The 24,768-nt window shown below is 42.2% G+C and overlaps 1 protein-coding gene across 1 annotated transcript in view; it reads right to left on the minus strand.

Moving 5' to 3' along the window:
* Positions 1 to 24,768, minus strand: part of LOC138261107 (astacin-like metalloendopeptidase) — a 46,525-nt gene that overhangs the window by 11,394 nt on the left and 10,363 nt on the right. Inside the window, exons 4-10 of the mRNA XM_069209756.1 lie at positions 22,184 to 22,237; positions 18,464 to 18,616; positions 17,195 to 17,312; positions 12,707 to 12,885; positions 11,939 to 12,023; positions 8,538 to 8,665; positions 4,813 to 5,211 (exon numbers count right to left, since the gene is read on the minus strand). Coding sequence (XP_069065857.1) covers positions 4,813 to 5,211; positions 8,538 to 8,665; positions 11,939 to 12,023; positions 12,707 to 12,885; positions 17,195 to 17,312; positions 18,464 to 18,616; positions 22,184 to 22,237 — 1,116 coding nt within the window. The remainder of the gene's footprint in view (positions 1 to 4,812; positions 5,212 to 8,537; positions 8,666 to 11,938; positions 12,024 to 12,706; positions 12,886 to 17,194; positions 17,313 to 18,463; positions 18,617 to 22,183; positions 22,238 to 24,768) is intronic.

Here is a 24,768-nt window from a genome sequence, read left to right on the forward strand (position 1 = left end):
ATCATGACATCTTCTATTACATAATTTATAATGTTACTGCAACATTTGCTATGAAATTATTGACGTGAAAACTGTGAATGGCAGGGGCGCGATTTATAGTTACTTTATATAACTATAACTGCTGAACTTCTATGGTTTTGTGCGGGTAAAATATGAACTTATCTATAACGTCCTTGTAACCTTTGGTTGTTTACTGCATTTCTAATTTTTTTTAATTTCATTTCCTAACGATAATGTCCCTGTAGCCTTTGTTTTTTATTGTGAATTTATACGTTTTTTAATGCTATTTCCTAACTATAACATCCCTGTAACCTTTGTTTTTTTCAGTGAATTTCTAGTTTTTTTACATAAAGTAAAATTTCATTACCATACATTAATATTCTGCTGCTGTGTGTGGTAAGGGGTTGGCTGCAACCAGGTCCTGCAGCTAACCCGCCGCATGCAGCAAAGCTCACACTGTGCACAGCCTTTGCCATATGCTGTGGGAGGTTGGCCACAAGCCCTGCCTGCGGTCGGGCCCTGTGGCCAACCACCAAAAGGCAGTCAACCGCACACAGGCTTTGGCTGTGTGTGGTGGGGGATTAGCCACAGGGCCTGGCCATGGGGACCCAAGAGCCTTTTTTTTTTAAAGAGGTGAGGGCCGTGCCGCCCCCCTTTTAGAGCTTTGTAAGGCTCTGGTGACCCCATCCTTCAAGGACATCAAATTAAAATGAAGGGAGGGAGCCTTTGGCCCCCCTCCAAGGGCCTTATTCGGTCCAGGGAACCCCAGTTCCCAGCGCATTTAATTGAAGGAGGGGGCATAGGGCCCCTCTCAGGGCCACTTTTGGCCCAGGGGTCCCCATTCCCTTGGATCTGGTGCATTTTTTAGGGGGTGGGGTGCACGGGACCCCCTACTGGGCTGCTTTTTACCCTGAGGGCCCCAACCCCTGGGGCCCGGCAACAAACTTGAGTAGTAGGGGGGCACGTGGCCCCCCCCTCCCCGGGCTGATTTTGGCCACTGGTACCCAATCCCACAGGGACCAACCAAATATTCAAAGTAAGAGGGGAGACAGATGGCCCCCTTCCTAGGACGATTTTGGGCCTGGCACCCCATACCACGGGGCCCAGCCAACAAAGGGTGGGTGTCCTGGTGCCCACCGAGGTCACCCACCATATCCCAGTTGGGGGCTGTCGAGGGAGCCCCAAGGCCCTGGCAGACCCCATTGGCTCCCCGAATCCAGCGAGGAGTGTTTCTGCTCGCAGGGAGCAGCCAAAGATGCTGCTCCCTGTAGAGGGGTGGGAGCAATATTCAGATCTGTTTCCCTGCCCGCATCACTGTTTGCAGGGAAACAGATCTGAAGTCCGCTCCCAGCGGGGGGAGCATTTTTAAAGCTCCTACCAGCTGGGAGCTGACTTTGTGTTTGCTCTTGCTTGAAAGGAGATTTGAAATTGCTCCCCCTAGCGAGAGCAATCAAAGGTTTCCCTCCCTGTGCCAGTGTGGGCAGGGAAACTGATATGTCCTGGGAGTGAGGACCCAGTGACACAGCTGTGCCGGGCCCGTGGGATGGGGTCCATAGGGCCATTAATGGCTCAGGGAGGGGGCCACAGGGCCCCCATCCTCTTTGTATACACAGCAGTGCCCCAGGGGATGGGGTTTCCAGGGCCGAAATCGGCCTAGGGAAGTGGGCCATATGACCTCCTCCCCATTTGAACAGTGTCTGGGGTGAGTGGGACTGAGTTCCCCCTTTATTATGCTGCCAGGCCCCAAGGGATGGGGCCCCCGGGGCAGATATAAGCCTGAGGAGGGCGGCACATGTGCCCCCTTCTCCCAGATTATAAATTGGTTTCCCCAAGGGACCTGGCCCAATGGGTGGCTTAAAAAACAAGCACAGGCGGCGCCACCACCAGGCCTAGGGGGTCAGGGTATCCCTATGCTGTCCCCTTGTGTCTCTTTTTGCTGCTTTTTGTTTAGAACTCTGGGCCAAGTCCTGAGTCCTAAGATTGCTGCCACCACTTCCTGGTTGAAGGGGTGTCAGCCTATCAGATCTCAGTTTGAGATCTGCCAGATTCGTGAGCCCTCAGCGTCTCTAGATATACATAAATATTGTTTCTTTAATTATTCCAAAACTTCTGAACAAATTTACACCAAATTACAAAAAACACTCTTTCTGGAGCAAGATCTATATTTTTGCCACATAGGGTGTAATACCTTTCAGCGGTTCAGGCTGTAGTCGTCTCTAAAATCCCTATAGGAAATTGCATGGGGAAAACATGTGTTGGGACCCCACCCTTTTACCTTAGCACATGTTTGACGAATCATCTTGTAACTTTCTAGGCAGTAGCCTAAGTGACTGGCACACTATTTTTTCAAAATTTTGTGACAATTCATCTAACAGTCAAAGTTAATAGCAAAACAAAAAATGCTTTTCCTATGGAAATTAGGTCCTAACTATAACTACCTAGTGGTGACCGCCAGTAGGATATCTATCCATCTATTTATCTATCTATCTAGAGATATCACCTACTGGGGATAGCCACTAGTTAGGACTAACTTTTCCCCATAGACAGAGCGCTTTTTTGTTTTGCTAATAACTTAGGGGCTGTTTGATGAATCTTCACAAAATTTGTGAAAAATAGCAAAACAAAAAATGCTTTTCCTATGGAAATTAAGTCCTAACTATAACTACCTAGTGTTTACCGCCAGTAGGATATCTATCTGTTTATCGATCTATCTAGAGATATTACCTACTGGGGATAGCCAGTAGTTAGGACTAACTTTTCCCTATAGACAGAGTGTTTTTTGTTTTGCTAATAACTTGGGTGCTGTTTGATGAATCTTCACAAAAGTTTCCTAAGAAAGTGTTTTACTTTGCCTAGTTCTGCTTGGAAATTTTAGGGTGATTCTTCAAGTGGGGGTAGAGAAGAAGGGAGGAGGTTCCAAGACACTTTTTCCTCCATTTTGTGTCTATGGGATTTTGCACTCTTTACACACGGCTACAGCCCGAATGGCTGAACGGAATTGCACCAAATTTGTCAGGAAGCTAGATCATGTGGCACAGATTGTGCTTTTTGTATTTTGGTGTAAATCTGTTAAGTAGATTCGGAGTTCTTTTAGGTTAAATAATATGGAAATGTAGGGATCTGGATCCGGAGGGAAAGCAAGACCCTGATTGGTTGGCCACAACTGCCAGAAATGCTGCACCCACTATTTTGTTTGTCGTATCGGAGGGGGGGGGGGAAGAGTGAAAAAGCACATAAGGTGTCCCTATAAGACACATAGAGGAATCCCCTAGGGACCCTACAGGGGCCAGAAAAAATGGCCATTTTTTTTCATCCGATCCGTGGATCCACCGCTAGGCTCAGGGCGGCCCTCTGTGTAAATTCACAGTGGGTCTGCGGACAAGAGAAAAATGGAGAAAAAAAACACCACTGCAAACACCCAAAAAGATGCACACGGCCAAGGCCGTGCACAGCTTTGATTTGGGTGCATGAGGGAGCGTGGCCACGCCCTGCGGAAAATGCCCAACACACACGGCCAAATGCTGTGCCCCGTGTTGGTTATATTAAAGTGCATGTGTGCTAAAAAAGAGCAAAGGAATTCAAATGAAAAGTTACAGGGATGTTATAGTTAGGTTCTGAATTTACTCACACAAAACCATAGAAATTCAGCAGTTATAGTTATGGTTAACTCAGGTAACTATAACGCGCACCCTATGGTAACTATAACTTGCACTCTCGCCATGTACAGCTAATTATCCCACATATTCCATCACTAATGATACCTTCTATGGCATCATTGATATTATCACTGCAACATTTGCGGTACAATTATTGATGAGAAAACTGTGCATGGTGGGGGTGCGAGTTATAGTTACCTTAGGGTGTGAGTTATAGTAATTGGTGAATTTCAATGGTTTTTAGGTTTTGTTTTGTAACCATGGCTGAACTTTTTCAAACATAAATTTCTGTGTAACCAAAGCTAAACATAACTACACTTTAACCTTTATTTGGTGAAAATAGAGCTATGCATATTCCAGTATGTTAGTTATTAGTTGAGCCTTGGAAGAGGCCATCATTTATGACAGGCGAAGACTCAAATAGCTCGTGATGCTCCTCCATTCTCTCAACAGTGGTACTAAGTAGCAAGTTACACTCAAAAGATCTGCAGGTATGGTTTATGCCATGGATTGTCTATGTGAAGTACTTATAAAGGTGATATTTAGCATTAACCTGAGCAGAAAAGGTTAAACCTGAACAGTGAGATGGAATCAAAATAACTATAGCTTATTGGTATAGCCCCACTTTTATTCCGTAAACTGATTCTACAATGGTGCCTGTGAGTCTTTTAATACTGTTTCTTTAACTCAGGTGCTCTGCATTATGGTGATAGGATTGAAATCAACCTCTGCGTAATAATTGTGTAACTGTGTGTTTAAATGAATGTGGCACACAAATGCATGTTTGTTTACACTATGTGTTTTAATAAACACATTCACACATTTATTATTACACTGCTTACTGTGTCAGAGACACAGGTTACTGTGTCAGAGAAGCCATGTTACAATGATTTGACAGAGGACTACAACTCTGCTAATAGTAAGAGGGCTAAAGCAATACACAGATTTAACCCCTATTATCCTAGTATTAGTAAATACCTGTATTTCGAACTGCTACACATTACAAGTTAGCATGGCATAACCCATTGTTAACTGAATGTGCATATATGGTATATGAATAATATACACATGAATCATTGATAGAATAATAGGTTAAGCATCAAAATGGGAGATTACTTCCAGGCCCAAGCTGACCATAGTTAACACTTCTTCATACCTGGAGTCTGGGTGTCTTTTGGCGTGGTGCTGGTAGTAGATGAAGGGGTGGTGGTAGTAGACTTTGTAGTTGTGGTAGCTGTCCTTGTAGTGACAGTGGTGGTTGTTGTTGGGGTGGGGGTTGTCCTTGGAGTGGTGGTGGTGGTTGTTGTTGGGGTGGGGGTTGTCCTTGGAGTGGTGGTGGTGGTTGTTGTTGGGGTGGGGGTTGTCCTTGGAGTGGTGGTGGTGGTGGTACTTGCTCTTGGAGTAGTGGTCGTTGTTCTTAAAGGAGTTGTGATTGTTGTTGTGGAGGTTCTTGTCCTTGGAGTGGTGGTGGTTGTCTTCGAAGTGGTGGTTGCTGTTGTGGTTGTCACTGAAGCAGTAGTTTGGAAGTCTGCAGGGTTATTTCCTCCATATGCGTCTATGAGCAAAAACAAATAATAATTAAATAAACTCAAGTTTTTATTATTGTCTTTTATTGTACCACTGTAAAAATTCCCTTTTAATTACCTTGGCAGTAATAACACACCGTAACAATGATCACAATGTTGTCCCTATTTTAATTGTCACCTTTTCGTGGCCCTCCTACCCTGCACCTTCGCCGTGTTAATTCATATTAAGAAATGGCAACAGTGTTTCTGAAAGATAACTGTGCCTAAATGTAGTATTTGTTTTCTATTTGTCAACAGGCTCCAATTGAAATAAGGATCATTAATTATTATTCCTCTCTCTGTAGACATAAAAATAATAATGTTGTCACACTGCCTGAGCTGGACACAGGAAGGATAAACACCAGAAAGAGACACTGTTTCAGGGAGGCTGGTGACTGACTGGCAGAGACTTGCAACTCTGAAGGTTGAAGAATGTTCGATAATGAAGCTTTGCATAATAGCTACCTACTATCAACTGTGGGCGAGAGATGGGTGGCATGTGGGTCCAAATGTAAAAAAATACACTGAATGGGGTGCAGGGGTAAAAGGGAACATAGAAAGAACTAAGCAGGTGTTAGATGCAGTGCAAAGCTGTGGGCACTGATGGTGTAGGACAAACCAACCGCAACAGAAGTGGATGGTGGAGAGACCCCCAGAGTCCCTACGTCTAGTCGTAGTATGGCCAGACTGGGGGTAATGATCTGTGTTGTGGTTTTGGGAGATATGGGTCCAGCGGGTGATCAGCATTGACAAAATCTTGAGATGCTTCTCAAACTGGCTCATCTCTTTCTGGTTCCACCTTGGCCTGTATCCATCAAGAATTGACTGCACTACATCAATGGGTCACTAAATTGCTGCTGCTACACTGATGTAATAACTACAGAGCCTAATCACTACTGGGATAAAGAATACATGGACTCAATTAAGTATAATATTAAATTCTGGGCTTTTTAATCCAGTTTGTTACCACAACTGGTGGTGAACATTTATTCTGCTAATTGGGAAAACTGTGCTCTGGAACATGCACGTTGCCGCATTCATGCGTGTGCATGAAGCGGTTGGTCAGCAGGAGGTCAGCAGAAGAACAGCCTCTCTTCAGCTGCCTGCTGAAAGCACTTCTCAAATGGCCTGGACAGCATAGGCTGGAAAGTCCAATAGAGCTGCTGACAACCTGCACCATGCATGTGCAAGCTAGTAAGGTTGGCCGCCATTTTCTTAGCAGCACAGTACGCTTTCATTTACTGTCTTTGACTTGCATGATGGACTCATCATTTCTCACCATTTTTCTTGCAGGTCTTAGCAGATTTCTATTCTTAGAGAATTGATACCAGCAGCAATTACAAGGGTCCAGAAAGAGGTTTGATGAGGGTTTTGGGGGTGAGCTCAGAGGGAGGGTGATATTGTTATTAACATGGTTAGAGACAGCTGGAGGGTATTTGTAGGAGTATAGGACAAAAAGAAAACCACTGAAAGGTTTCTAGGGGTTTTGAAATTGTAAAGCTCTTTGTAAACATACTATATATATATATATATATATATATATATATATATATATATATATATATATATATATATATATATATATATATATATATATATATATATACATGCAATGGAACTTGCTTCCATCGTTCCCCATAAAGGACCTCAAGGCTATCCAGTGCCTGTCTTGAGTCTGATGAAACAAACTTACATTTATGATTTGTTCTAGGGTGCAAGACATGTCACTAGAGGTGTGTATATCTCATGCTGAAAGATTCAGCTGGAGTCACTTTCCCCAGCGCTTACCTCAGTCAAACACAAATCAAAGTAGCGTTAAAAGGCAAACAAAGATTCCATCCTGGTGAATGTGGAGAGTTCTCATTAGTCTTGGCAATCCTTGAGAGAAGCCAAAGAAGGAGGTGGAGATTGGAAATTGAGAGTGAACAGGTGAGGAAGACACACAATGCAACATGGGCTCCAAATCCAATGGACTGGATTTAATTAGACACCATCAGGGAGGAAGGGCAGAAATCAAGCTTAATATACCATGAGTGATGGACACATGTACACAGCTGGGACTTCTTCTGTGGGGCCAAAGCGCTTCGGGTCGGGAGAGACCTCCATAACATGGTACACAAAAAGTTATTTTGAGTCCATACCTTATTATGCTGGCCTCTCGGGTACTTAGCTACTTCAGACACAGCTCCCATGCTTACTGTAATTGCATATTTTCACAGGGAATATATTCCCATGTGAATGATATTCTCAAAATACTGAACCATGAGCACTGGCTGTAATCTCTGAACCTGTAGGAGAGAACTGTCCTGGGAGCAGGTGTGTACACAAAGCACCTAAAGTGGCCTGGAGTTTCCTCTGGTCCAGATTAAATGGCCAGAAGGGAGTGGGCAATGAAATAATTATAGGCGTCAACCTTATATGTTTTTATTTAACTTTTTGAGAACACTTACACATCAACCTTGGGTTTGTGAAAGGCTTCACATATAATTAAGAAGTAGCATCAGTCAGTGGTAGGCATCAATAACTTCTTCTGTCACTACACAGAAGTGTGCGATGATGATAACAAATTACCCATGTGATACGCATAGCCTTCCAACTCTCTTGGAGCAAAAAGTAATGATGAACAGCCCATCACACAGTAGCCGGCACCGTCTGTTGTCATTCTTTCACTATTGTGAGGTTGTTCTCTGGTTGAGTCTTGTTTGACTTGTGGGAGTTCTCTTGGCTGCTGACACTTGAGTTAAAGTAGACCCCTTGGGGGATGCTAGTTTTAGTGGGTAATCCTAAGTAACAGTATTCTCAGTAGTGGTAATTTTTATGTAAGGCATCCAAGTAAAGTCTGGCAAAAGAGTGGTCTCTGTGTAGTATACCTCACTGTCTTGTAAGGACTTGACGGATCCAAGGGAATGAGGCCATCTTTCTTGTTGCAACTAAGAAGAGGCAGAGCGGTCCTCTTATCTTCACAAAGTAGAAGATCCTCTGGTGTTATTTTAATGTGCCTAAGTCATACATCCCACATGACTATCAATATAGTACAACAGATCTATCCCTGGTTCTGTGGCAGCAAGCTGTAGGATTCCAGGGGCCTCAATGGCTCTGATGCTCTTTACAGAGAAATTGTGCTCATTGTTAGCAAATTCCAAAATATTAGCTTGCGATCATGAAAGCGACCTATTTATTAAAATACAACATGCCCCCCTCAGGAACCTATGTCTGATGCTAATGCGAGTGCAAGCTGCTCATGACGATGAACCTAGAAAAAGCTGATACACTGGGCTTGATTGTTCATAAAACCACCAGGATCCATCAAACTTACCACACTGGTAAAGCAGGTTGATCTTACGAATATCTGAATCGCTCATCCCAAAGGTCTGGCCAATTTTGATGGAGCTGTCAGGAATAGTGGTAATTGTTTGAGAGGGCCCATCTTTTGAAAATGCTGTCCTATCAAACATGAAAGACAACAACATTGTCAGGAAATCCAATACTTATCACCAATGTTCCCTCTCATTTTTTTCCACTGTGTGCAGCAGTGTGCGGTCTCTGTGCGCTGCAGCCAAGGATACGTGCGCCAAGAAATTGACCATTCATGCGCGCGCAGCGCATAACTAGCCAAGATCTTTGGCATTAGCCTCTCCATACCACTAAAGCAAAAAAGGGATATCATTGCTCCGTGCAATAGGGCATCAAGGCAGTTTTGTGACCTGGTTGCACACCCCAAGGACATGACCTGTTAAGTGCCACCTACACCCCAGTTAGAGAAAACAGAGGAACATTGCAGGCGGCCTTTAAACGCTGTTTTCATTGACTTCAATCCAGATTCAAATATGAGCATTTTCTGCAATAGGAGAGCACGACTATCGCTCTAAAAGGCTTATTTGATCTGAGAAAGTGATAATGCATATAAACAACTATGAAGTATGACAATGATGGAAAAGTTGATAACAGCACATTTCCTACTGTTCTGAAGCATTTCCTAGCTCATTAACCATTAATTTTCAACATAAATATCACTTGCTCGCTTGTATGCTAAAGTACGCCAAATGATGTTTAAAACCCTCCCCGCGGCATTTAAACGCTGTTTTCATTCACTTCAATCCAGATTCAAATATGAGCATTATCTGCCTTAGGGGAGCACGTATATCGCTCTAAAAGGCTTATTTATTAACGAGTGTGCTTGCCGAAGGGGCTTGAGCGCTGGGGGAAGGAAAGGTGCGCGCGCGCTCACGCGCGCACCTTACAGGGAACATTGCTTATAACCAATAAAAAGTTTTAATGTAGATGTATATCATAAAATCAACTGACATTCTCAAAACACAAAGCACCGTAAGCAGCTTTCAGAAGTTGGGAGCAGCAGCATAGACACATGGGCATTAGAAACAAACACAGCGCAACAAAGCTAGTTTGCCATACTTTTTACACCATTTTCAATGGGATTTTGTCTCAATACCAGATATGCCTGATGTTTAAACTCCTTGCCTGCCAAACAGGTCAGATTCTCATGAAGTGCAGAGAGAGGGGCTGTCTATTTTGGCTTCTGCTATTACTTCTAGGGGACATATTGCTCGAGAACCAAGCACAACAACTAGACTGCCAATTGCCTGGCAAAAACGGGGCTTTGAGCAGACATGCTGTCACTAGCTTAGTCAGGATGCATAATGAACACAGAGGTGAGTTGAAGAGTGGATCAACACATACAGAGGACCAAAGGGAGAAGTGTGAGTGGGGATCAGTAGAAGCAGACAAGGAGAGTGCACTAGTACCAGGAAGAGACCGAATGGACAATGGCAGAGGAGCAGGGAGAGTAGCACTAGTGGAGAGTGACAGCGGCAGATGACAGCAAGGCCTGGATGATGTTGAGCTTCACAGGACCAATGTGAATGGACTCAGAAGAAGCCAGGTGCCAGGTCCCCTGTTGTCAATGTCCCAAGGAGGGGGTCTTGGCCTGAAGCAAGCATGGCACTTTGTCAATACAGTGTGGGGCCAGACTTAGTACTGTAAGCCATATGGTGTTGCTCCCCGGCATCTACTGATTTCTCTATTCTTCACTCACCAGACCCGGACCCTCCTAGATATGACCTATCAGCACTGGAAAGGTCAGGATGATGAAAAGAAATTACTATTCGATTACACTCTCTTACAAAAAGAAACCTTGACCTGATTAGGAACCCTTGCTAAAAAAAACATGTCCAAGCCACAAAATAAATAAGTAGTAGATGAAAAAAAGAACAGTGGGGCCCATTCACAAAGGTACATTGACACATGAGTAAATCTATATGTATACATTTACTTTAAATTAAGAACTCTTGGCTTTTCACCATTTATAAATGTAAATTGACTACAAAGACTTACATGTCTCTATCCCTGAATTCAGTGAGTGGAATGTACTAAGAGCGCCGTATGACTTCTGCCTTGGGCCTTTCTATTCTTCTTAAAGGTGTGTTTACCTTGGCAACTGCCTGTCTGATTTTAAGTGGTTTGAATCCATTCCACCTAAAAAATATTAGTCGGTGTCTCTCGCCAGTAGTGCTCAGAACTTGGTTCTGCTCCCACAAGGTGCGTCACATGCCTCCTCCCTTAGCACCACCATTTTTTAATATCTATATGATCCCCCTTGCTGATCTCATCTTCCCTTTTGGAATGGAGGTTTTCTCCTATGCAGAAGATACCCAACTCATCATATCTATGTTTAATAACAAATATGATGTGCAAAGAAGGATTCATGATTACTTGAAGACAGTTGCAGCCTGGAGGTCCATCAACTGCCCTAAATTAAACAATGAATTAAGTGAAGTCTCCTCTACGGTGCAATTTCCCCCACATAGTCACTCAATTAGTGGGAGGATTATCTCAGGCCGATTCTCTTACCCTCGTCTTCAGTCAAAAATCTAGGGTTTATTTTGAAAGTAACTTCTCTTTTTCTACTCAAATTCCCAAAGTGTCTGTCTCATACTCTTTTCCGCTATAGTTGCTCAGCAGAGGCCTTCTCTTGCCTGTACCTTCATGGAAGACAGTGGAGGGCGGTGGTCCAGGCACTGGCAACATGGCTCCTGGGAGATGGTGGTACATACTGCCTGGAAGATGGTGGTCCAAACACTGACAACATGCCGCCTGGAAGATGGTGGTCCAAACACTGACAACATGCAGTCTGGAAGACGGTGGTCCAGACACTGACAACATGCCGCCTGGAATATGGTGGCCCAGGCACTGACAACATGCTGCCTTGGAGATGGTGGTCCAAACACTGACAACATGCCGCCTGGAAGACGGTGGTACAGACATTGACAACATGCCGCCTGGAAGATGGTGGTCCTGGAAGACGGTGGTCCCAACACTGACAACATGCTGCCTGGAATATGGTGGTCCAGGCACTAACAACATGTTGCCTGGAAGATGGTGGTCCCGACCCTGACAACATGGCGCCTAGAAGATGGTGGTCCAGGCACTGACAACATGCTGCCTGGAAGATGGTGGCCCAGGCACTGACAACATCCATCCTGGACTGCGGCAATGCCCTATGTTTCAGCATACCCAAATTTCTTTTTAATCACCTTGAAATAATTCACAATGCCAGGGCTAGGTTTCCCCTTAAATCCCCCATTGTCACTCCATTTCATGGTAGGCTGAGTTGAGGGGACACCACCTCGCCGGTCACACCACAAATCATCACAATAGAAACTCACAAAGACTCACAGTTTTAGGGAACATTGAACTTACTTTCCGTAGTGTAGAATGGAGCCGTAGTCATATGGAGTGAATTTCATGTTGTTGGTGTATGTTTTTACAAAGTAAGGCGAGTAACCTGTAATCAACACACCATGTGAATATTTTCAATGCAGTCATGCCAACGTTGCTTTGTAAATTCAATTGCACAAAAGAAAATATGAGCAACACAGCTGCCACACGAGGGACATTTTTGCCAATTTGTGTGGAGGCAGCGTGCCCTCTTTGCGGTACAGAATTTGATCTGTCCTATGTTTAAGGGTAATAAATGGGAGAGCCATATTATTTTCACAATTATTTTTTTTTTTTACTGGGAGAAAGACCCTATCTCAAGCCTTTTCAAGGCAATTATAAAACCAATAGGCTGCAGCCGATGCTTAGATTTCCTATTCTGTTGGAAAGCATGTACGAAAACTCAGAGTCCTTGCTTCCCCAAAGAAATCATTAGCATACACAGAAAACCCAACATGCCCAAAATGTCAGAAAACCCAACCACTTTTGTTCCATGATAATTTCATGTGGGGAACTGCAGAGCGGATTTTTGGGACTTTGGTCTTTACCAAGCTTCTCTTAAGTCATGCTCCACGACTGTCAATCACAGTTAACATGCCACCTAAGTTTCAGTGGAGGACCATTGCCAAACACTATGCATTACACACATCTTATACATTCTACAAAATATACAGAGGTCAATGTAAGATTTTGCAGAAATTAATTTCAAAGCATGGAGGAGATGTCAAATGCACTCTTAAAAGTACGTACCACTTAAAATGTTGTCCCACTGTATGGTCACATAACTGTCTCTGTCCTCTCTGACGTGTTCGTGGTTGAAACCAAGGCTGTGCATCAGCTCATGGGATATGACACCTGTCACCATACAGCCTGATTTGCTTAAAGTGACAGACTGCTGCCCTCCCACACGGCCGATGGGTGACCAGCACCTAGGAGGTAAAAAGAGGGGTTCAATGACACTGCTCACATGCTTCTTTTGGGTGAACACTCCTGAAATCTCATACACAAATCTGCAAAATGTCATTTGCGCCCCCCTCAAAAAACAGCAGTGAAAGAGCACTAGAGCAATTCATTCGTTCATCACAAGGTGGCTGCATTGGCACCTTCCTATCTGTATGCAGTGAAACATAAGAGATGTTAGAACATGGATGTGGCGAGCTGTGCTCCTCAAACAAAAATTACTAGCACACTTAATTCCACAAGAATGAGATATGCAAGGAATGAATGCGCTACAGAGGTCTGCATAAAAGGGGGTCTGTGTCTGGGCCACTGTGAAGGATCACATGATGTGGCCCAGAATTCACCTTCCATACACACCTCCCTACTGTTCATAGCCTGGTGCGAGAGGAAGCTAAGGGTTTCAGTGTTATGAAATGCTCCAAGCTGGTAAACAAGCGGAACCACAGTCTGAGGAATATAGAATTTCAGTAGTGCCGAGGGACATTGAGTCAGCCTACAACAGTGTGACCATCTTGCCATAAGTCGGATGCCTATTGAGAAACATCTGACTGTGGGGAGGTCGTGACGCCCAGGTTTTTACAGTCTTGATCAGCCAGTGGTATGGGTGACCCCTTCCAGTAGCTACATGCTGCCAACACATGAAAGCGCCTAAGCAGAGGGTGCCTTCCAGAAGGAGTCCCAGAGGAAGGAAAAAATCAGAATGCAAAAAACCTCCTAGTTGACAGCAAGGCTCCAGGTAACAGTAGGAATCGAAGGACAGGAGGCTGGACCCCAGGGCTCAGGAGACTTCAGGATATGCAAGAAAAGCTAATAGCTGGAACTATGTGGCTTAAGAATCAGGAAATGCTAAAACTGATCAGGAGAGAGGAAACACACTGATCGGGAGCAAGAATTGTTGTGACACAAGGAGAAAGGGATCAGCTGGTATTTATACCTTAAAGACAGGAAATACCTTGCAGGAAGAGAACTTAGTCAGATTGGGTAGGGATTCACTGTATAGTGACTAATCATTAAGTGGCCATCTTGGGAAGGGCAGCATATAATCCAGAAATCCTCTCTAGAGGATTCTGGAAAAGAGAAGTTAAAGCTATAGTAAGATGTCAAAAGGGAGAAGAGTGAGAGTACAGGAAAACAAGCTGGTGGACCGGCCCATCGTGAGGTACAACAGAAATGCTTTTGTGCAGCACCACATCCAGCTCATCCAAGATCAACTTAGAAGCTGCCATTGGGCAGGACACCTGTGGAACAGTCTAGCCCCCCCTGACCCCCCACACAAAAAAGCTCTGAGCTTCCCTGGAAACTGCCCTAAAACTATTGAATCAGAACTGGAGAGTGAACAGAAGAAGTATCCTCCCACGACCTCACATTAGGTGGATAACTCTTCCAGTAGATTAAGCATTGAAGTCCCTTTCTGAAGAAGTGAGAATCACAGATTCCTTTGACTTCAAATGCAGGTGTATTATTAGCCAAAACCAGAGGAAGTCAAGAAAAGAGTCATTGAAAGTATCTCTCTGAAGAGATTTCAACTGAGATGTATGAATTACAAGAAGAACCTTCCAAACCAGTGCTAACGGAACCCTAAAAGCAACTTGATTAATGATTTGGACAAAATTGAAAGACCAATAAAATCGAGGCTTGAACTTAATAAAGGGATGATAAGCAGGTAAAATTTTTGAAGATTTCCAAACCTTGCCCCCAATCTTATAATCAGGAGGATTTCGATGAACATCGGTGGTAGATTTTATCTTCTTAGAGTTTTGTAAATTAAAAAAAAACTTTTGTCTGGCATCTTGAAACTGACAAAAAAAAACTAGCCTTGAGGACTCAAATGAAAGACTCAAAGGTGGAGACCATAAAGACAAAAAAAGCACAAGATTTGATGGCACTTTGGACAGAATTATTGTAAGAAAACTCAGACAGAAATTGAAAGGTAGACCAAACACTCTGTGTAAATTACAAAAGCACCAGAGACACTGTTCGAGACCCTGATTTAGGCATTCTGTCTCGCCGTTAGTCTGAGGATGAAGACCAAAGGACAAGACAACATCAACCTCAAGATATTTACAAAAAGATTTCCAAAAACGGGAGACATGATGATGACCAGGGTCGGAGACAATAACTCAAGATAGCCAATGAATCCGGAAGATTTCCTGTAAAAACATTTCTCCCAAAACCATAGCAGAGGGCAACTTTTTCAAAGCAGCAAAGGGAGACATTTTTTAAAGGAATCAACATTAGCCATAATAACTTGGTTCCCAGCAGACAGATGTAATATTCTAATGAAATCAGTAGAAACAGTAGTGTGCAAACACTTAGGTCGTACTGGCAAGGACAAAGCAACTTAGTCGGTCAGGTGTGGAAAGTCTTCGGTCGGGCTCAAACAGGGCAGGCACTGTCCCAGAGTTCAGTATATTCTCGAACAGAAGGCCACCAGAATGATCGAAGTATGAGCTCAAGAGCAGACTTAATTCCTTTATGGCTGGGCAGTATGAGAGTCATAACACATTTTAAAAACTTCAAGTCTAAGCATCTTGTGGGGGGGTAAATAAAGTCTTTCCCATGAACCTAAAACTGTGTTCCCAATCTGTCTTAGAGGCTTTAAAGTAACTAGTTTGTATCTGTCAAGTAAAAATTGTGCTACCTCAAATATTCATTGAAGAGAAAGAATATTCTGACTAAATTTTGACGGAGGTTCAGGATAGCTGTGTAATGAAAAAGTCTTACTGGTTTAAGAAATAAACCTAACATGCCTGACAGCTATTCTTGCACTGCAAATTCTGGAGACACTGACGCTTTTGAAGGACAGTTCTAATTCCAAGAGGTTTCCGGGTTCTCATAAAAAAAGGTCTCCACTCAGAACAAGCCATCTTCATTCCAGGACAGAGGAGTTTCTTTCAGAATCAAATAAGATGAGAGAAAAATAAAAAAATTGAGTGTTCAAGGCCAACATCTTCCTGCAATTGTAAGAGCAGAGCTCCAGTGGCACGTTCTGAGGCACCAGTCTCCACAATGAACTTCTTAGTTGGATCTGGATGTCTCAATATCAGGACATTAAAGGCTTCTTTTAACTTTAAAAACACTTGTTCAGCTCGAGTGTCCACTGTAAACCTTGACAGACCATCTGTTTTTTGAGGACTCTGGTTATATCACTGGTTAGTACAGCAAATTCACTAATAAATTGTTGATATAAATTGTCAAATCAAAGGAAACATCAAGTTTCTTTGACTTCAGACAATCTAAAATAGCAGAAACCTTCTGATGATCCATTTAGATTCCAGAGCTGTTTAACCGGTAACCTGAATAGTCTACTTCAAACTCATATTTTTCCAATTCACAAAACACCTGATTTTGGTGGAGTCTGATTAGGACGTGGCTGACATGTTGATGTAGTGAAGTGTTAAAATCACAATATGCATCCAGATGGAGAACAACTAATTGGTTTACATTTCAGAAAAGACATGAACCATAAAGCATAAAAAAAAAACACTCAGGCATTAATCAACCCAAAGAGCTTTACACAATATTCAAAATGTCCAAGAAGGGTGGCAAAAGATTTCACTGCAGAAATTAGTCTTTGAAGTATTTATGAGCACTCTGAGTTATACATATGTCAAATATGCCAATCAAGTAGCCAAACTAGGCACAATGTGTTTTTTGGGAAAAGCATCTGCTAAGAATAGGTGACTGGGTTTTCCACACTGCTGAGACCAGCTTTCAAGGTGCATGGGTTACTCTGTCACAAATGTGAGTGAAATCCCGTCCGCCTAATTACAAGTGCATTACATGCTAAAGCCTTTGTAATAATGTACGTGCTATGGCCCATTTGTCTCGGAGTACCCGTCTATCAAACTCTAAATCATGCCCAAGATTCTCTGAGATATAACAACAAGGAGAGCAATTGCTATCTTTAAATAACAACCCTATAGAGGTTACACATTTATTCACAGCACTCCGCATTTGACATAAAATGGAAACGACGGTGCAGAGAGAGGCAGCTAGGCTTGATGCATTCGGACAGAGTGGAAACTGTGTTGAACCTATGAGCCCTCAGTTTCTTCCTGAACCTGAAAAAAGTTAATGCTCACCTTGTGGAACGATGCAGGTAGAGAATTCTATAACACAAGTCAAGAGAAGGACGCTCCTATACATTTATAAGCTTGCGTACATTTCTAAAGGTACACGAGAAACAACAGCATATACTCCAAGTTTTAATAATAGATAGAGTCATCTCAAGCTTTCAAATGCCTCTCCGAGAAGTGTCAGTGAGTAAATTCTTACCCCGAAGCTGACTCGAAGCTGATGTAATCCTTTTCAGTTGTTCGAGGCATAAATCGAATGCATGTTGAGTCAGCGAATTCGTTGAACACAGCCTGAAAGATGACAAGCTCATTGCGGCCTAAATTTAAGTGAGAAAACAAACAACCCAGTGAGACAATAAATAACCTAGTGTGCATTCAGAGACCGAAAAAAACACTTTTGAGATCCAAGGTGACTCACTTTTAGGACGTAGTAACAGGTTTGTGATAACCATAGTTACACTGTTTACATGCCGGGTTAATGTGCAGGACTCTAAGCCAAGGATCTGATGGGCTGTGGCATTTTTCTAGTCTCGGGAGAGGCGTCAAAGTATAAAAAGATGTTGGAGTCAGCCAGGTCCTTTTGTGGACTAATCCTCAACCTCAAGAAGTAAGGTCTGGTTTCATGTCTCCTGCAGTGGATGATGTGCCCGAATACTCACTAGAAATGTTTTAAGATCCATTATCTGTGCAGTTTGCAGTCACTATCAGTAGGTGCCCTATTGTTCTTCAGCAGCCACCCTGAGGGGTGTATATCGGAGCAGATGATGGGTTTTGTGGCTCAGTTGCTAAGGTTTGTGTTCAGTTCCCCAAATCACAACATACAGTAGATAAACTACTGATTTGATACTTCACTCTAGTTCCTTTCCAAAACTGTGACACCATTACAACAAAACAGGCGAAGGCCCAGAACTAACAACATCGAAACTTACTCCTGCAACCCAACCCCTTCATGAACACAAAGAAGAATGTAGAGCAGAGACCGGCAGTCCTTCAAAGTGGTGGACAACCCCTCTGGGGAACTACTGCACACTCCATCTGATGTATCCCGAATGGGAAACTTTCTTTCATAAAAGGTGTTTCCACTATGGGATAGTAAATCCCAGGATGGTTGTCTGCTGTGTCTCGCAGGCCACCATCCATATACTCACAGCCTTTCACAGAGGATTGCAAATTGTGACCAGCCTAATAAATATTCATTACACAGGTGGTTCAGCTAGGTCAGGCAGCAAATTTCTTATACTTTCTCCAAGCAAACTTCACATGAGCTCCAGATGTCGGCCTGACAGTCAAGGAAACTGTAGTTATTCACTGTGAATTTCATTTCTTTGCTTTCTTTACTTGTTGCTTCAAAGCAGCTTTTCACTGTTATCATCAGAGTGTGATGTCACAACTTCAAATGGTTTGCCCGCCACTTGCCAAAATGGGAAAAAATGGCTTGAACTGTTTTTATCCTCACAGCTACACTTACCGTAGGCACTGGACATTGTATAGGGAACATATACATTTCCATCCGGACCTTTAGCCCAAGTACAGATGCTGGTTGAGCACACCCCTGCGCCCCTCTGGGTTACTCTCACGATATCCATGTCCTCAACGAAGTACCGCCCATGAAATGGAGGAACTGAAAACAGAAGAAGGGAGCGTGAGAGGTTGCAATGCTGCGTGGACGCCTCACCAGAAGGAACATTGTTATACTTTTGTGCGTGGCTGCGACGTGGCCTGTGTGTAGTGGAGGTGAATGTGGGAAGGTGGCAAGGCAAGAAAGATCCCGTAATCACAGGCAACGTTACCAGAGGGCTCCTCGCTTCCACATGGACCATATTCCAGTACTGGGCTTTCATTTAACAACACAATGCATTGACATCAATTAAATTAATTAGACTCAAATCTGAGTTTTTAATGGTTTGCATAAAGGAACAGCTGGATTGGGGAAAAGGGGGCATAACCGAGACTGACACCAGGCTGTGTGAAAAGGGTATCTTTATTGAAAATAGTTGCACCTAACAATCAAAATCCCCTGGCCTTTGACTCACAAAACTAACAACCTCACTAAACAAATCTTTCAACTATGCCACACCCCCAACACCACCCTACCCTACTCCCTTTCCCTCCCCCTTTTAGTATTGCCCTCTTGTCCGCTTCCTTTTGTATTTTAGTGATTGTACCCCACAGCTCCCGCGCACCGTGCCAAAATGGTTGCAAGCAGCATTAAATGGCCAGTTATATAACCAGCGCTCCGGATGGAGCCCAAAGTAGCCCAACAGTCGCCCAAGCAGTCTAGGACTGCTCCATTTCCCCAATACTCCCGGGGGTGTATTGAGGAAATACTCTCCCGGTCGGCTGCCCCTCCAAAACCTCCTTGGAGGACTGTGTCATCAATGGCATGGAGTCATCAAGTTGCCTAGTGGCGCAGAACTGTACTGTACTGTAAGATACTTTTTATTTAACTTTTTTTTATTCTGGGTTTTTGTTTATCAGTAAGGTTGACCTCGAGGGCTGGTTTATGACAAATTGTCAGGATACTCACTATGTGAAGGTCTCCCATGCACATACTAGCACTGGCTAAAAACATTCCCTAACATATATGGAATAACAACAGTCACAGAAGAATATGATCTCACTTGAAGAACTGAGAATAGGATGGTTGCCTTATGGACACCACTATTCACAATCTGCATTTACAGTACGTTTTGAAGTGCTAAAATAGTACTGCTAAAGTACTACAAAATGCGATTCACAAACCTATGAGTGTAAATTTCCAACTACACCTCCCTTAGCTTTTCTGTGGGGAGCTTTTCAACTATGTAACTTTTCTATTTACTAGTAAATGAAGGTGGGAGAGGTTGTAACAAGGGGTGTGCTAATTACTAAATTAGAGGGGGCTAAGGAGGAGTGAGGAGGGATTTAGATAGGGCTAGGGGAGGGTTTTTGGAGGGTTATGCACTTACTCACAAAATAGTATGCCCATTACTATTCAGAAACTGTGCATCTCAAGTTACTATGGCAAACAAAAGGCCCAAAAAACGTAAATTAATTTCTCCAGCTCGGAGCTGGAGTAAGTCCACCACAACACATATCTAATCAGTGGTACTGCAACAAACTCTCAAAGAGAACAATGGTGGTAGGGATTTTAAATACAATCCCATAGTAAATAATGTTAAATAAATCAAATTATTTAAAATGGTTAAAAATATAAACAAATATAATTGAATGTGAAAAAAACTAAAATTAAACTATATTATTTAATTATTAAATATTTTACCAAACGTCTTTTGCATGTAAAAATTAATGTAACATTACTTTTTATTAAAATAAAATCAAACAACTTAATTAATTCTGTACATCAGTTTAATAATTATTAATGCATTTTTCTACTTTAGGTAGGAATTTATTTTTTAATTTAAACTTGTAAAAACTATGTTTTTTTACTCTAATATACTTAAATAAAAGATTTAATCAAAATAAGTTAAAAGTGCTGTACCATGTTTGTGTCCTATATTTAATATATATATATATATACACTTAATTTACATTAATATTTAACATACATATATTTTTACAGATTTTTTTTTACGTTAAATCTTTTTTTTACCTTTTACTTGCTAGACCATGTGTAGTGCTGGCCTTACTACTGTTTCCTTTTGTCAGTAGTAACTTGCACTCTTAAATTTGCCCCTACCTGTTTTTTCAATTGGGGGAAAAAATAAGTCTGCACTTTTAGGAACTTTAAATTCAGATTTTGTGAATAATCAAAGGTAGTAAAATTACTCAAATGTGTAAGAGTATACTTTTACATATAAATTACACACAAGTGTAAGCTACCTTTGTGAATAGCCCTTCAAGTTTCTAGACTTGGACTTTCATGTGATAACCTGAAGCAGTTGTGGGTAATGTAGTCTTGTATGGTTGTCATTACAATAATAAGACTAACAAACTTGAAGGCGATGATTTTTATGTGAAAAACCTGGACCGGCCACCAAGTCTCTGTAATGACCTGGGGTGAGGTAGCTACTATAACTGACATATCTCCAGTCCAAGATTCAGTGAGTATCTGTGATGGGTTTGGACTATGACAACACAGCGTTCAAGTTTTCCAGGATCACACAAGAATAACCCATTCAGACAAGGTTTTTTGCTTTTCTTTTTGCGACATGTAGCCTGGTTTAACATATAAAAAAATCAGAACTACAAGTCCTAGCACAGAACTGGAATGGATGAGCTACTCTTGCCTGGACCTGAGAATATTGAAAGTTTGGAGATAAATAAGTGCAGTAGGGCATAAACAGCTTTATTTATCCTCAGATTTAATGAGGTATATAGGTATAGTAAATTGAGCTTAATATGCACAATGTTATCTTAGAAGCCACATTTCCCAAGCCCCTGTGTGATGAGCTGTTCCAATCCAGATTTTTTGTTTGATTTCTGGGACTTGTAGTCCTGGTTTTAAAAGGAATAAAAAAAGACTCTTGGTTTTTACCAATGTAATGCTTTCTAGGACCTGTAGTACTGGTGCCCCTGTGCTTCCAAAAGTCATTTGGAGACCGGGAACTGAAGTGAATTGATTCTCATTTAGGTTAATATTCAGTCAATTTATTCCAAGTTGATATCTGGAAAATCTGGCATGGATCCATTCCTTGTGGTTAAACATTAGACACCCAAAGCTTGGAAATTGTGACAATTTCCCAGTACCATACATTCAATGTAATGTAGCAAGCCCTGCAAGGTATCCCATGCCACGTGTCAAAGGAAATGTGGTCTACAATTCCTTGAACACATTAGGGTGTCAAACAAATGAAGAACTTGCAAGACTCTCATGCTCATTTGTAAGCAGCTCATAAAGCCGAAATACATTCTTTGAATGCTGGGATATGTAGTCCCGCTATTCTCTTTTTTGAATTTGACTATACAACCCAGACCGCATAGAGAAACCTGGAATGGATAAAATATTTACACATGAACCTGGAAAACTTGAGAGCCAAGATGAAAGTTCAAGACTGGAAACATGGTGTCAAGGTAACATGCAAAGAGATGGCAAGCCTCAATCTTTAACATGCACAGATACCAGTGAAGTCAAAGGTAAGTTTTAACGTACCGTGCATGTACTCGATGCTGAGCTAAGGATCACAAAACCCAACAACTTTCTCTTGTGGAAGCGTTACACTGACTTACTTGTCTTTAACAATCTTACCTTTTTCGTTAATTTCATATATGATATCAAAGGTGCTTCGCTGTTCAGCTGCGCCTGGGGAGGGGACACATGAAAATTAAAATGTTAACGAATGCTGACATGCGCACCCTGCAGCGTCAACTTGTGACTGAGTGCAGCGCAATTCCACACATATATTTCCAAATGTCCATTTTTTTTTTTTTACTCATTTAACAAGTTTCTTTTCAGATGGAGATCACTTGTTGAACCTTTAAAAATTATTCCGTCAAAGTAACATTTACTCCGGTTTATATTCTCAACTTGCGCATCAAGCCTGTTATTATTCTTTATAAAACCATGTTTCTTGTTCTTTGCTAGTGTCGCTGGTGACTGAATCCCTTCTTGTTCTCCTCACTGTGCCACAATCAGTCTCTTATTTACTATGGAATCTGTGCGCTGCTAATTGAGACCTACAGCTCTTGGTCCTTTTAAACTGCCCTTTTTTCCTTAACAAGGTGGAGAAATGTCCTATGTTCCTAACCTCACTGTGAAATCTGTTGACAAGTTTTGCACAATGCCAGCTATTACTGCCCATTCATCAGTGCAGCGTCACAACTGTCATACATTGGCATCCATCTTTTTCACGCCAGCAGTTCAGTGTGATTTCTAACTGAAATTACGTAATATCGGTATTATTGAAATCCCCGATGGTTACAGTCCTGCTGCATATTGCACAAACATCTTACAAGATTGACAGTGTCTAGCTTGGCCTTTCTCATGGTGGGTTGCTCAACTGCATTCATCAAGGCAAAACACACACCGGAATAGGCCAAATTAGATCGTTCAGGTTAAACTATCTAATTTGGCCCATTTCCCCCTGTCCATCATGGACCAGGATATGGACGAATGATTGGACTCAGCTTCTTGAGATTCTTGGCCACCGATGAGAGCCCAAACAAGCCTGTGGTTCATGCCCAGCATGAGCAAGTGAGATATCACTGAACTTACTCTATGGCATCCTAGGGCCAGACATGAGCAGTGGCAGGCTAGGCAATGCCACCTTAGAATCAGGGTGTGAGCACTGCCTCTTAACATCTAAATGAGGAGACACAGGTCCCTTGCTCACTGCACCACTGGATTCAAGCTAGCCTGGCTCATGAGGGGTGGTACCCCCGAAACCGGTTCCAGGGTGCTTGCTTCTGGTCCAGGGAGGACCTGGCTTGGCAGTTCAGGCTGGCCTGTTCCCATGGGGGGGGCAGAATCAAGACTGATTTGCATATGACTGGGTCCAAACTGGGGTGGCGTGGTGGGCCAGAAAACAATGGTTTAAACCCAGATCTTTGTGACTGGGGCTGAATGTTTGCATTGTTCAGCATTTCGTCCATCATCTGTTCTATTTGCTGGTGTCATTTTTTAGCAATATTTCAGAGGTCATTGTTGCTACCATTTCACAAACCAGTACACGTCACAGACCTTGGTTGCTCAGAGGTGCAGTTTCTTGCCTTGACTAACCTTCAGCCTCTGGCAATGTTTGAACATTTTGATAATTCTTTACCTTACATTTGTTTTTGTGCAGACGTTTAGAAAAGGCCAACGGAGGATTTTAAACTATGCATTTTACAAATATAAAATACTATTTGTGTTTTAGATCAATGTAGCTAACTGTACATATAAAATATAAATTGCTGTCTTGACTTCCCATAGTGGTGTTCAGATTTTATGCATGCATTTTTGGTCCTCCTAAGGCTTGCAAATGATTTAAGAAGCCGAAAGAATCATAGATCTGCGTGTTCGTTTTAATACAAGGTCATCCTTTTTATTTAAGAACGTCTGCTTGATTACTTTTTTCCATTTAACTTGGCTTTTTTCAAAGCATTCGATAACGGAGATGTGTATGTTATATCATTTTGAATGAATTTTTTTACATGTAATAATGCTACTTAGCAAGAAAGGTATAATGTTGTTTTTGATAGATTAGTTTTTGTTAAGTATCTTGGTCCTATGCATCACAGATGATGTATGTTTGCTAGTTTGGCCACTCCACTCCCACAAAGTATTCTAAATCATTACTGTTGTAAACACAATAAATATCTGTATAAGTTAATCTACAGTGTCATACGATCTAATTTTCTAAATCAAAACCACGACTATCTTGGACCAGTAGACACTGTAAAACAGTTGTCTCTTCTGACATTAGAAGGTACCTGGTTTTAATTAAATAGGCACTTTGGTGGTCCAAGGGTACAATCTCCAGGTTGAACAATATCTCAGTGTCTGTGGTATTATACCCATTTGTAACCACCACGTCCAATATACTCTTGTCAGAAGGTGCTTTTTGCAAGTTCAACATTTATTGTGCTTTCATCCCAGAGAAGGTGTAAGGCTCTTACTGGGCTTTTTTATGTGAGTTACAATATATAATCGTATGGTCTCCAAGTGATTGTGAATGTCCCCTTCTTTCTGGAGGGTTGTGGTTTTGAATATATATATATATATATATATACATATATATATATATATATATATATTGCTTTTTAAGGGTCTGAGGTTAACTTTGATGGCTGGCACTGTCTCAGAGTGAGACATATGGCCTGTTGGTGCCTATTTTTTGGGAGTCCAGTTCGATT

Source organism: Pleurodeles waltl, chromosome 10 (assembly GCF_031143425.1).
Source record: "Pleurodeles waltl isolate 20211129_DDA chromosome 10, aPleWal1.hap1.20221129, whole genome shotgun sequence".
Lineage (NCBI taxonomy): Eukaryota > Metazoa > Chordata > Amphibia > Caudata > Salamandridae > Pleurodeles > Pleurodeles waltl.